Source organism: Cricetulus griseus, chromosome 7, assembly GCF_003668045.3.
Source record: "Cricetulus griseus strain 17A/GY chromosome 7, alternate assembly CriGri-PICRH-1.0, whole genome shotgun sequence".
Classification (NCBI taxonomy): domain Eukaryota; kingdom Metazoa; phylum Chordata; class Mammalia; order Rodentia; family Cricetidae; genus Cricetulus; species Cricetulus griseus.
Genome location: NC_048600.1, coordinates 91,572,248 through 91,583,869, shown reverse-complemented (window position 1 = coordinate 91,583,869; position 11,622 = coordinate 91,572,248). Strand labels below are relative to the sequence as shown.

At 50.3% G+C, this 11,622-nt stretch overlaps 2 protein-coding genes and 3 non-coding genes across 7 annotated transcripts; 4 read left to right on the top strand and 1 right to left on the bottom strand.

Annotated features, from left to right (window-relative positions):
• Positions 1–1,333: 1,333 nt before the first annotated feature.
• On the bottom strand, positions 1,334–4,164 carry Rab34 (RAB34, member RAS oncogene family). Of its 2 annotated transcripts, none has more exons than XM_035448019.1 (10): positions 4,028–4,164; positions 3,736–3,827; positions 3,130–3,198; positions 2,934–3,035; positions 2,782–2,846; positions 2,589–2,640; positions 2,249–2,330; positions 2,083–2,173; positions 1,846–1,953; positions 1,334–1,746 (listed from the first exon to the last, which is right to left on the bottom strand). In XM_035448019.1, exons 1-10 carry the CDS (start codon positions 4,079–4,081, stop codon positions 1,679–1,681), a joined length of 783 nt encoding a protein of 260 aa, XP_035303910.1. In that variant the 5' UTR covers positions 4,082–4,164; the 3' UTR covers positions 1,334–1,678. The 2 variants fall into 2 exon arrangements, with proteins under 2 accessions (XP_035303910.1, XP_035303911.1); XM_035448020.1 differs by having other exon boundaries at positions 3,130–3,195.
• A 4,191-nt stretch (positions 4,165–8,355) lies between these two features.
• Rpl23a (ribosomal protein L23a) lies at positions 8,356–11,400 on the top strand. Of its 2 annotated transcripts, none has more exons than XM_027426608.2 (5): positions 8,356–8,495; positions 9,010–9,193; positions 10,745–10,921; positions 11,141–11,210; positions 11,336–11,400. In XM_027426608.2, the coding sequence occupies exons 1-5, from the start codon at positions 8,471–8,473 to the stop codon at positions 11,348–11,350; spliced, it is 471 nt and encodes a 156-aa protein (XP_027282409.1). In that variant the 5' UTR covers positions 8,356–8,470; the 3' UTR covers positions 11,351–11,400. The 2 variants fall into 2 exon arrangements, with proteins under 2 accessions (XP_027282409.1, XP_027282408.1); XM_027426607.1 differs by having other exon boundaries at positions 8,456–8,495; positions 8,989–9,193.
• On the top strand, positions 8,870–8,938 carry LOC113831372. The gene has a single exon (XR_003487401.1). It is a non-coding gene; the product is annotated as a small nucleolar RNA SNORD42 (small nucleolar RNA).
• Positions 10,585–10,655, top strand: LOC113831374. The gene has a single exon (XR_003487350.1). It is a non-coding gene; the product is annotated as a small nucleolar RNA Z17 (small nucleolar RNA).
• LOC113831373 lies at positions 11,003–11,067 on the top strand. The gene has a single exon (XR_003487402.1). It is a non-coding gene; the product is annotated as a small nucleolar RNA SNORD42 (small nucleolar RNA).
• Positions 11,401–11,622: the final 222 nt, after the last annotated feature.

Genomic DNA, 11,622 nt, shown 5'->3' with positions numbered 1-11,622 from the left:
GGTTTCCAAAACCAGGATATGTGTGCCTCAAAAAACAGAGGGCAGGCTGGGCATGATGGTGCTAGCCTTCTTTTAAACATACATTGGTGTTTTGCTTACATATTTAGTCTGTGTGTGGGTGTTTGCTCCTGGAGTTACAGGCAGTTGTGAGCTGCCATGTGGATGCTGGGAATTGAACTGGGGTCTTCTGAAAGAGTAGTCATTGCTCTTAACCACTGAGCCATATCTTTCCCTGGTGCCCACCTTTAATCCAAACATTTAAGTTTGAGGCCAGCCTAGTCTTCATAGTGAGTTCTAGGACAGCAAGTGTTATCTAAAGATTAAATAACCCAAAAATTAAAATAAATAAGTAAATAAACAAACAGGGACAAGACCAGGTATGATGGCATGTGCTTTTAATTGGGAGGCAGAGGCAGGTGGATCTCAGAGGTCCAGGTCACCTGGGGCTAACCATAAAAGCCCATCTCAAAAATAAATATAAACCCCTAGTGCTAGGGATAGATTACCTCCGTAGGAGCTGCTGACCAATGAGGCCCAAGAAGCTTTAAGACAATAAGGGCTATTTACCATTGCTGTCAGTGACATTCCAAAACTGAATGGCAAGAACCTGTTGTTAATGATGTCTCATGTATTGGTTTACAGAACTTGGAAAAACAGCTCAAAGGCTTCAGAAGTCCCTGAAATTGAGTAGATATACTAGCATATTTAAGCAGTCAGGACTTAATTAGAGACACTCTCAGATAAGCCGAACTGGCTGGAAGATAGACCCTCCAACCTGTTCAGCTGCCTGAAGGATGTGCAGCAAGCTCCAGGTTTTATAAGCCAGCACTCATACTGGGGCAGCTGTATTTGAGTCATTTCCACTCCTGTAAGTAGACACTCACCCATACTCCTGTAAATAACCTGAATAAAACTCATTGGTTCATCAAGTTGGACTTAGATGATACATATCCTTACTTCAGTCTGTCATCAATTCTCTGTCTGGGACAAACAGAGGTTTGTTCATGTCTCTCTAGGGACATTTGTCACACAGTACTCAGATACCTATTACTTTAGAGGTCATGCCTCAAAGAGAGAGCGAGAGGGAGACAGAGAGGAAGGAAGAAAATAGCAAGGAATAAGAAAGGAAGCTATTCAGATTTTAACCCAGTGAGGATCTAGAGGATACAGTCAGTCCGCCAAAACCTGGTCTCTGAGGTGTCAGCCAGCTGAACCCTGTCTTAGGGGGCAGGAATAGACAGAATCCCCACAGGGGCTCCAGTCTCTAAAGTACTACATGTTCCTACCCAATCTACATCTATTTTCCCCCAGTAAAGGACTCCAGCCCAGAAAATGCTAATAAACAAATTTTAATGCATAAGGCACAGTATAAGGCTGGAATTATTAAGCATCATCATAATAAAGGGCCAGCAGGCTGAGCAAAAGCAGCACGAACACTGACACTCCCCCAGGCACCCTGGAGAGCCCCAGCCCCAGAGGAGTACAGGATCATCCAGTCTTTGGCATGGTGCCATGGGCAGGAAGAGACTAGCATGGTCCCAGTTACACTCTGGGGGCACTGCCTTCAAGGGGAAGCTCTTTGGTCTGAAAAGTCAGTGCAAACGTCCAGGGGTTGAATTCTGAAGTTGGGGTGGCACAGTACCCCAGGAATGGGCAGTTTCTGGATAATCCTCACTCTTCAGGGACAACATGTGGTCTTTTTCTTGCTGGCAGTTAGATAGAGGTTTTTGTCATCACTGTTGATGCCTGGAAAAGGGTGGGAAATAGATGAATCAGGGATTGGAGGGTTCATTCCCTCCCTCCCTCCCCTTGCTCTCTGCCACCTTCGATCCAGTAAGCACTTACGAACAACATCTCCAATGCGCCGAGCCCCCGACTTCTCAAGCTCAGCCAGGACATTGGCCTCAAAGGTCAATGCTGCCACACGGAAGAAGAATTCCCGGACATTCTCACCTGATATGGGGAGCAGAAACGGGTGCTCAGGGGAAACAGTATGCCTACAACACTGGATGCAGCTACAGATGTAGGGGTGAGGAGAGGTGGGCAGGTGCACACAGCAGAAAGCTGGGGCCCCCAACTCACCAGTGAGGGAGGACACTGCCCAATACTCAGCCTTAATCTCTTGGGCCACCTTGAGGGCATCCTTCTCCATTAGGGAATACTGAGCAGGAGTCTGTGAGAAAATCAGTGTCAGATTGGGGATGGGTCCCCTTACCAAGTTGGGAAGTACCACCAATGGCACACTCACACTCAGGTCCTTCTTGGAACCCACAAGGAAGAGAAGTACGTTGGATGGGTCATTTTCCTTGAGTGCATCAGCGAGCCACTGCCTGCCACAGACGTTGGGATGTGTCAGCCTGACAGGCCCCATCCACCATCTTTCCTATGTCTGGTTACTAGCTCTGATTTTTTTCTCTGGCCCCCTCCCCATTACTCCAAGGACTGATCCCAGTTTCCTATCTATGCTATGCTGACACATTCCCTTCCACTCAGCTACAGACACAGCCCTTAGAGACACCCTCTTTTTCTGATCACCTTGTCTAAAGCCTCCCTGGACTTCCCACTGTGCTCTGGGCATCCTTACATACTTGGTATGTTCCAAGGATGCCACGTCATTCAGGTTGAAGACAATGATGATGGCTGAAAGAGGGACAGAAACAGCTGTATGCTGGTGGACTGACACATGCCTCTGGCTCATTTTCCCTACCACCCCCCCTCCCAGCTCTACTGAGAAGCATGATGTGCTCTTAGGCTGCTTGCATTACAGGGCTGAATCCACACCTTGAGCTCCTCGGTAGTAGGTGGAAGCGATACATTTGAACCTCTCCTGCCCAGCAGTGTCCCAACTAGAAGAAAGGAGAACAGAACCTAGATTACAGGATATACAGAATAGGGTGACAAGGCTAGCTGGAAGGGGTGCAAGAGACACTCACAGTTGGAGACTGAAGGGGACACCCAACACTTCAAATCGTTCCATCTCAAAATCCACTCCTATGGTGGCCTTGTAATTTTTATCGAAGGTGTCTTTGCAGAACCTGAGGAGGCACCAAGTAGCCTGTAGCACAGCCCACCTTGTGAAGACCGGATCCTACTGTGTCCTGGCCCAGCCAAGCTCCAGCACCCCGTTACCTATTAATGAGACAGGTCTTCCCCACAGACAGGTCCCCCACAACGATGACCTTGGATATCTTAAATCTGCTGGACAGTAAAGTAAATGGACAGAGGAAGTGAATATCAACTTTTCACTCCAGGGGGTTCTAACACACTTACTGGGTCTTAGTTGCACCTAAGCAGAAAGTTACATTACCATCTACAGCCAGCCTCCCTGGAAGCCTGGAAGGTCCTAAACGCATGTGCTGGGGGGCAGTGATCAACATTAGGGACTTTCACGACTGGACTCTCTCTTTCTGCGTGTGTGTGTGTGTGTGTGTGTGTGTGTGTGTGTGTGTGTGTGTGTGTTGGGGTGGGAGGGATCATGATGGTCCAGGGCTCTCTCCCTCTTTATCTGAGCTGCACACACCCCCAACCTGGAGGCTCTATGGATAGTTATGGATAGTGTATGACCTCTCACGTCGGATACCTTCTCCGTAGTCTCAAAACAACCCAGTTGGGAGAAAAGAGGAGAACGTCAGAGCTGAGGCATAACCATGTAACCTCGAAGGGGTCATTTGAATGCCTTCAAAGTTTCTTGAGTATTTATTTATTTAATTTTAGTTAGGAGTGTTCCTAACTCACCCCACGGTGCCTGTCCGGTGCTCCTGGCAGGCGCAAGTGACGCGGGGGTGGAAGTCTTTGCGCACGTGCAAAGCGGCCTCCTTCCTCAGGGACTGAGAGGGACATTGTGAGAATGGGGCTTTTGTCCCGCGGCCAAGCAGCCAGGGCTGGGGGGTGGGGTCGGAAGCGGACCACCCAGGAACAGCGGGCCTGGCCGGGCGACAGGGATGGGCCCAATCCAACGGCTCGGGCGCCACCTCTCCCCGCCCACAGTCCGCTACAGCCAGAGGCCCGACGTGGCCCTGTAGCCTACCTGCGGCAGCTCCGCCAGGACGCGGTCCCTCCTCACGGGCGCCAGAATGTTCATCTTGTCTGCGGCCTTGCGGGGCTCCCCGGGAAGGCGCGAGGGCCTGATCCGCCCCAGCGACCCGGGCCCGTGGGGACCCGACGATCACCCGCGGCCGCGGGGTACCGACAATCACCCGCGGCCAAGGGGAGCCTGCGGGAGCCCTCGGCCTCGGAGACGCTACGACCACCGCGGGCCAAGGGGATGAGACGATCACCCCGGGTCTGGGAGAGCCCACAATCACCCGCGCCCGGGGCGTTCCGAAGACCACTCGGGGGCGGGGAGAGCCCCCGGCCGCTAGCTGTGGGCGGGGAGTGGCGGCGTCCCGGGGAGCCCGGGCCCGCGCGGACCCTACAATGACACGGGGTCTGATAGCCCCCACGATAACCCGGGGCCGCGGAGACCCGACGACAACGCGGGGCTGGGGTGGCCCTACCATAACAGAGCGGCCCGGGGGCGCGCGGCCGCCCCGCCACTCCGGGTCAGTGCGCCCAGGGGCGGCGCTGCCGACGCCCGCCGACCGTGGGAGGAGGGGCGAGCGAGGGCCGGTACCCGCGGCGAGGCCTGCCGTCCCACTCCGTCCCCACTCGGTGAACTCTGTAACGCGATCCCCGGAAATTCCTGGAGAAGGGCCGCCCCCTGCCCCGCACCCCGCCGCTCCCGAGCTTGCAGCCGCCCTAGTCGCGGCCCTCGCCAACCCCCTCCTCTCCTCTCCTCCTTCCCGCTGCCCCGGCTCCGGCTCGCGGGACAGATTCTTTACCCCACACCAAGACTGCCTCCACCCAGGCTGCAGCCTTCCAGACTGGGGTCCCCTAAGCCTCTCTCCCCTCCATCTCTCTTCGCGGCTGCATCTTCCTTGGGACCCCCTTACCCAGCGGAACTGGTGATGGGGAACCGGTGACTGTAGCGCAGCATCTGGCAAGAGCCAGAGCCGCCGAGGGGAAAAGGGGGAGAGAAGGGGCCCAAGGAGAGGCGGCGCTTCCCTCCACGACTCCAAGCCTAGATCGTGACTCATAGAGTCTGCCCCTGCTTGCCCTCCTGCCCCGAGAGGTGGGACGAAGCACCTAAAGGGGGTGCCAAGATCTGAACCAAGTGTCCACCAAGGACCAGACATCTCAGATCTGTTGTCTTCTCCGTCGAGCTTCCTCCCGTAGAGGATGAAGACGTGTTAGGTAGACTGTGAATTTCGTCTTTTAGCATAGTCACATTCTGGGACTCTAGGACTCCGTTCTGTTATGGGTGTTTGCCTTTTTCTCCCCCGACCCCCCATTAGAACAGTCAAAACCAGAACAACTTTTACTTATTTGCGAGCGCGGACGCACACACACACACACAAATTGTCTGAAGCTAAATTTGAAGAAGCGAAGATGAATGGAACACAGCCCTAGAAAGGGACAACTAGTTCAGAGTTGACGACTATGAAATTATTCACAGGAGGCCGGGCGTTGGTGGCACACGCCTTTAATCCCAGCACTCGGGAGGCAGAGGCAGAAGGATCTATGTGAGTTCGAGGCCAGCCTGGTCTACAGAGTGAGTGCCAGGACAGCCTCCGGTATAAAAAAAAAAAAAAAAATATATATATATATATATATATATATATCTTGAGACAGGGTTTCTCTCTGTATTGCTTTGGAGGTTTTCCTGGAATTTGCTCTATAGACCAGGCTGGCCTTGAACTCACAGAGATCCGCCTGCCTCTGCCTCCCGAGTGCTGGGATTAAAGGTGTGTGCCACCAACGCTGGGTTACATTATTCAGTTATGAAGTAATGTCGAAAGTAATTGTATGGTTGGGATCACTACCACATGTGTAATAAAGGTTGTGAACCCCTGACCTAGAGAAATCATGTTCAGCTGTGGCTGAAGTCTAGCAAGGTGGCTCACACCTGTGATTCCAGCACTCATGAGACTGGGCTACAGAGTGAGTTTTTTGTCAAAAAAAAAAAAGGTCGGGTATGGTGGCCTCCAAGTACTTGGAGGCAGAGGCAGGCAGATCTTTGTGAGTTTGAAGCCAGCCTGATTTATTACCAAAGCTCCAGGCAATCCAGAGCTGGATAAACCCAGCGCTCGGAGGCAGAGGCCGGCAGTTCCAGGCCATACCCAGCTTACAAAAACCAAAAGATTAGGTCTGCAGAAACAGTTCAGGATTAAGAACACAGGCTGCTCTTGCAAAGGACAGGGGTTTTGTTCCCAGCACTTACAAGGCAGCTTACAACTGCACCAGTAACTCCAATTCCAGGGGATTGTACACTCTCTGCTGGGCTGTGGCATCAGGCACAGACGTGCACAGACATATACATATAGGCAAAAGTCATACACGCAAAATAAAATTGCTTGAAACATAAGGGGCTGTACAATGAATGATTCAACAGTTAGTAGTGCGTAATGTCCTCTGTTGTGTTTTTTGTGGGATTTTTTTTTCTTTTGTTTTTTTGAGACAGGGTTTCTCTCTGTAGACCAGGCTGGCCTTAAACTCAGAGATCCGCCTGCCTCTGTCTTAATGGCTTCCCCCACCACTGCCCAGGAGTACATGCTGCTCTTACAGAGGACCTGAGTTCAGTTCCCAGAACTCACATATAGTGGCTCAAAACCACCAAAAACTCCAGCTCCAGGGATATCTGAAACCTTCTGGCTCCTGTAGGCACCTACACACAGGCACACACAGACAGACAGACACATACACATAAATAAATAAAATCTTGGGGCCAGGTGGTAGTGGCACACGCCTTTAATCCCCACACTCAGGAGGCAGAGGCAGGTGGATCTCTGTGAATTTGAGGCCAGCCAAACTCACTCTGGTCTACAGAGCGAGTTCCAGGACAGCCTCCAAAGCTTCACAGAGAAACCCTGTCTCGATTCCCTCCCCCTCAAAGATTATTTGTTACATATTCAGTGTTCTGCCTGCATGCTCACCAGAAGAGGGCATCAGATCTCATTATAGACCATGTGGGTGCTGGGAATTGAACTCAGGACCTCTGGAAGAGCAGCCAGTGCTGTCAACATCTGAGTCATCTCTCCAGCCCCTATTATTATTATTATTAGTAGTAGTAGTAATAGTAGTAGTAGGATTAGGATTTTGAGATAGGGTCTCACAACATATAACTGGTTGGCTTGCAAATTGCTCTGTAGACCAGGCTGACCTTGAACTCACAGAGATCTGCCTGCCATTACCTCCTGGTGTTGGTTTTACAGTGTGTGCTACCACATCAAGCTACAGATTATATTTATTTAAATTCTTTTTTGTTTGTTTTTGTTTTGTTCTTTGGTTTTTTGAGACAGGGTTTCTCTGTGTAGCTTTGGAGCCTATCCTGGCACTCCCTCTGGAAATGAGGCTGGCCTCGAACTCACAGAGATCCGCCTGCCTCTGCCTCCCGAGTGCTGAGATTAAAGGCGTGTGCACCACCAACACCCGGTGATTGTTTGTTTTTTGAGACAGGGTTTCTCTATGTAGTTCTGGCTATCCTTGGCATGCAGTCTAAGTCAGGCTTGAACTGCTAGAACTAAAGGCATGTACAATCCACATTCAGCTTAAAAATTCTTTCTAATACTATTTATGTGTGGGTATGTGCCCACATAGTTATGGTTGCTGGGAGTCCCAACTCAAGTTCTCTGAAAGAGAAGTACATGACTTTGTTTTTGGTTTTTCGAGACAGAGTTTCACTGTGCAACAGCCCTAACTGTTTTGAAACTAGCTCTGTAGACCAGACTGGCCTTGAACTGACTGTGATCCCATTTGTCTCGGCCTCCTGAATGCTGGGATTAAAGGTGTGTGTCACCACTGTCTGGCAAAGTACAGGATGTTAAATGCTGAGCATTTCTCCAAGGCAGGGTTTCTCCGTGTAGCTTTGAAGGCTGTCCTGGAACTAGCTCTTGGAGAATCAGGCTGGTCTCGAACACGAACTCAGAGATCCACCTGCCTCTGCCTCCGGAGTGATGGGATTAAAGGCGTGCGCCAACACCGCCCAGCCGCAAATTGTATTCTTGCCAGTTGTTAGTGTTACTAGCCTCTAACAGGCAAACCTCTTCTCCAAGGCTGGAAATTGCTCAAGAAGTGAATTGGCAAGGACCAGACTGAATCGGCGGTTGCTATAAACACCCGCAGGCTTAGGTCTGGAAAAATAAACATGGATCTTTTATAAACTATAACGCCCCAGAAAAAAAACAAAAATCAAAAACAACAAACAAACAAAAACTTGTCTCCGAAAAAAACTACAACTCCCAACGTCCTTTAGAAGTGACGGGTGGCGCATGCTTTATCTAGGGCGCTAGGAAATTAAATGGAACTGCAATTCCCAGGAAGCCCTCTACTACTGTTCACCCAATCAGCTCTCTGTATGAATTATCGCGAGACTTTGATGAGACTTCATCGTATAAGCTCATGGGAACGAGGATAGGAAATCCTTTTCGCCAAGATGGCGCCGAAAGCGAAGAAGGAAGGTGTGTTGCGGCTTGGGGTTGTGGCGGGCTGGCCTGGGATATTCGCAGAGCGGACTCACGGGGACGGTGGCCGCTGGGCTAGGCCATGGGGGACTGCTCTGGAGCCACTGTCGCGGCTAGGTCTACCTGGCTGTTTAGGGTCGCGTGGGCCGCGCCGCATGGCTGCTTCCCGTGAAGGGAGTTGGAGAGACCACCCGGCCGGCCTCGCTGGCCGCCGACAGACAAGCAGTTTGCTTTGGGGAGCTACTTAACATCCACAGGGTGGCGCTCCGTGTCCCCAGACCTCTACGGAACGGCTTCCTTTTCCACGTTAAACGGGGTGACACGCATGAGCTTGGTGTGACTCCGGGTTAATGGCCTTCGCCTGCAGTATCGTGCATATGATGGAAAAAAAATCGACTCTCCTGAGTCCTATGATGCCTTCAAAGGAACCACTGATGCACGTGCTGACAGGGCCGCCGGAAGGGATCAGTCTGTGAATGCTGCTCTGTAGTTACCTTTCCTTCTCTCTCAGCTCCTGCCCCTCCCAAAGCCGAAGCCAAAGCGAAGGCCTTGAAAGCCAAGAAGGCAGTGCTGAAAGGCGTCCACAGCCACAAAAAGAAGAAGATCCGCACGTCACCCACCTTCCGGCGGCCCAAGACCCTGCGGCTCCGGAGGCAGCCCAAATACCCGCGAAAGAGCGCGCCCAGGAGAAACAAGTCAGTACTGATCGCCTACCCACTGGTCTGTTGTAAGGCGTTGAGGTTGCTGATTTACCACCCGCCCAATAGCTTGCCTTATACTTGTCCAATGTGCTGCTCTGGCAGAAGCCTGAGATTTTTGTGTGTTAATGATTAACGTGATCTGATCAATATGAAAGTCTACTTCAAAGAGATGCTGTTCATCTTAAGCCTCCAAGTGTCTAGGCTCTTTTCGCGGGAAGGAGTATGTGAGAGTGAGGGAGTGGATTGGTTAATTTATGTGCATGGGGCAGTGATGCACTCTTTAATTAACCAGCAAATGTTAACTCTGTCCAGAAGAAGTTTGGAGGAATGGATGAAATGTGTGTACTGAAAGACACATGTGAGGGTTGTGTGTATGGGGGAATTAGAGACCTTATTTTCTTATTTGGAACTAGCGTTTTTTGTGTGATGAAGGCTGGTTAAGGGTGCAGACTGCTCTTCCGAGGACCTGGGTTTGATTGCCAGCACCCACATCCGGTGGCTTACAGCTTCCTATAATAACCCCAGCTGTTGGGGATCTGACACCTGTGACCTCTTTGGGCACTTGGGTTCATGCAGACATTCTCCAGCCCACATAATAAAAATTTTTGAAAAAAAAAAAACATTTGGATGAGTAAAGTTTGACCTCAGAATTTTTTTAAGGGCTTTTATTTTTTTATTATGTATTCAACATTCTGCTTCTATGTATATCTGCACACCAGAAGAGCACCAAATCTCATAATGGATGGTTGTGAGTCACCATGTGGGTTTTTGGGAATTGAACTCAGGACCTCTGGAAGAGCAGCCTGTGCTCTTAATCTCTGAGCCATCACTCGAGCCCAGACCTCTCAGAATTTCAAGGAAAAGTTGTCTCCTGTCGGCTCAATCATCCTAAAGTTTAGACTAGCCATTGGCTCTTGGGCTGGGAATGTCGTTCATTCCTTAAAACTCCTGAAGAATCTGGGTTCAGTATGCACTTCATAATCATGTGTAATGTTAAATGCTAGGTTGAGGCAAGAGCATCTGACGTTCTAGGTGCACCCAGTCTGGAATGTATGGAACCCCTTCTCAGACCAGAAGGTGTGTGTGTGTGAACTTGGTGGCTCTTGCATTTGAGAACATCTTGTCTACATTGTAGGGTCCTGTCTGAAAAAAATGGATCGGTAGAGCATAGCCAATTTTAACACCAAGCACAGGTTTCCTCTGCTCTTTTGCTGTTTTGTTTTGGGATCTGGCTTCATAATAAAGTGCTAACATGGAACTCCAGTGGGTGAATGTGCATGGATTAAGCATGATTCTGTAGTTACTCCAAAGCTTGAGGTCCCTTCAACAGGAGAGAACATACAAGTTTTGGCTCTAAATTGGGAGCTTGGACCCCCTAGGGTTCAGGTGCATGTGATGACACCATTTAGCGACCAAAGTCTGAATCAGATGATTGCTTTTTACTGTCTGATGCACCTCTTAGACTTGGGACCCCTGTCCTACAGCCCCTGGTGTATATTGTGCCCAGAGCAGTTTACTCCATTTTGATCCTCCCATCCATGCTAGGCTTGACCACTATGCCATTATCAAATTCCCCCTGACCACTGAGTCAGCCATGAAGAAGATAGAAGACAACAACACACTTGTGTTCATTGTGGACGTCAAGGCCAACAAGCACCAGATCAAACAGGCTGTGAAGAAGCTCTATGACATTGATGTGGCCAAAGTCAACACCCTCATAAGGTGAGTGGGGCTAGGCAGGAAGCAGAAAGCTTGTGTGGGTTTACCTGTCCCCTGGCTTCATGGTGGCTCTTAGGCCCCTCTGTGCAAATGATGGAAAACTCAATGTTTGGAAAAGAATGACACCAACAAAGGAACCACTGATGCAGCAGAGGATGGGGCAATGTGGGAGGGCTTGGGGCTATAAGAGCAGCCAACTCTGAGGCTTCCTTCTCTACTTAGGCCTGACGGAGAGAAGAAGGCATACGTTCGCTTGGCTCCTGATTATGATGCTCTGGATGTTGCCAACAAAGTAAGCATCCTGTCCAGTCAATTCTGTGGGTGGTATCGCTACCCAGCAAGCCCCGCCTTCCCCCTTGCCACCCTAGCTCACTTAACCTTTCATTTCCACAAACATAGCTCCTTTTTGTTTTTCAGATTGGGATCATCTAAACTGAATCCAGCTGGCTAATTCCAAATATACTCTTTTTCACCATAAATAACTCTTGCTTGTCTTTTTGTTGCTTTCTGGTTGGGCTGGGGACATGGTCAATACTGAGGCACATTAAGCTGTCAGTGCTTATATGTAAGGTGGGTGGTGCTGGGGAAGTTCTCTCCCATCTCTGAGCAAAAAAGGACAGGGATTCTGTGTAGCTTTGGAGCCTTTCCTAGAACAGGCTGGCCTCCAGCTCAGATCCACCTTGCCTGTGTGTGCCACCACTGCC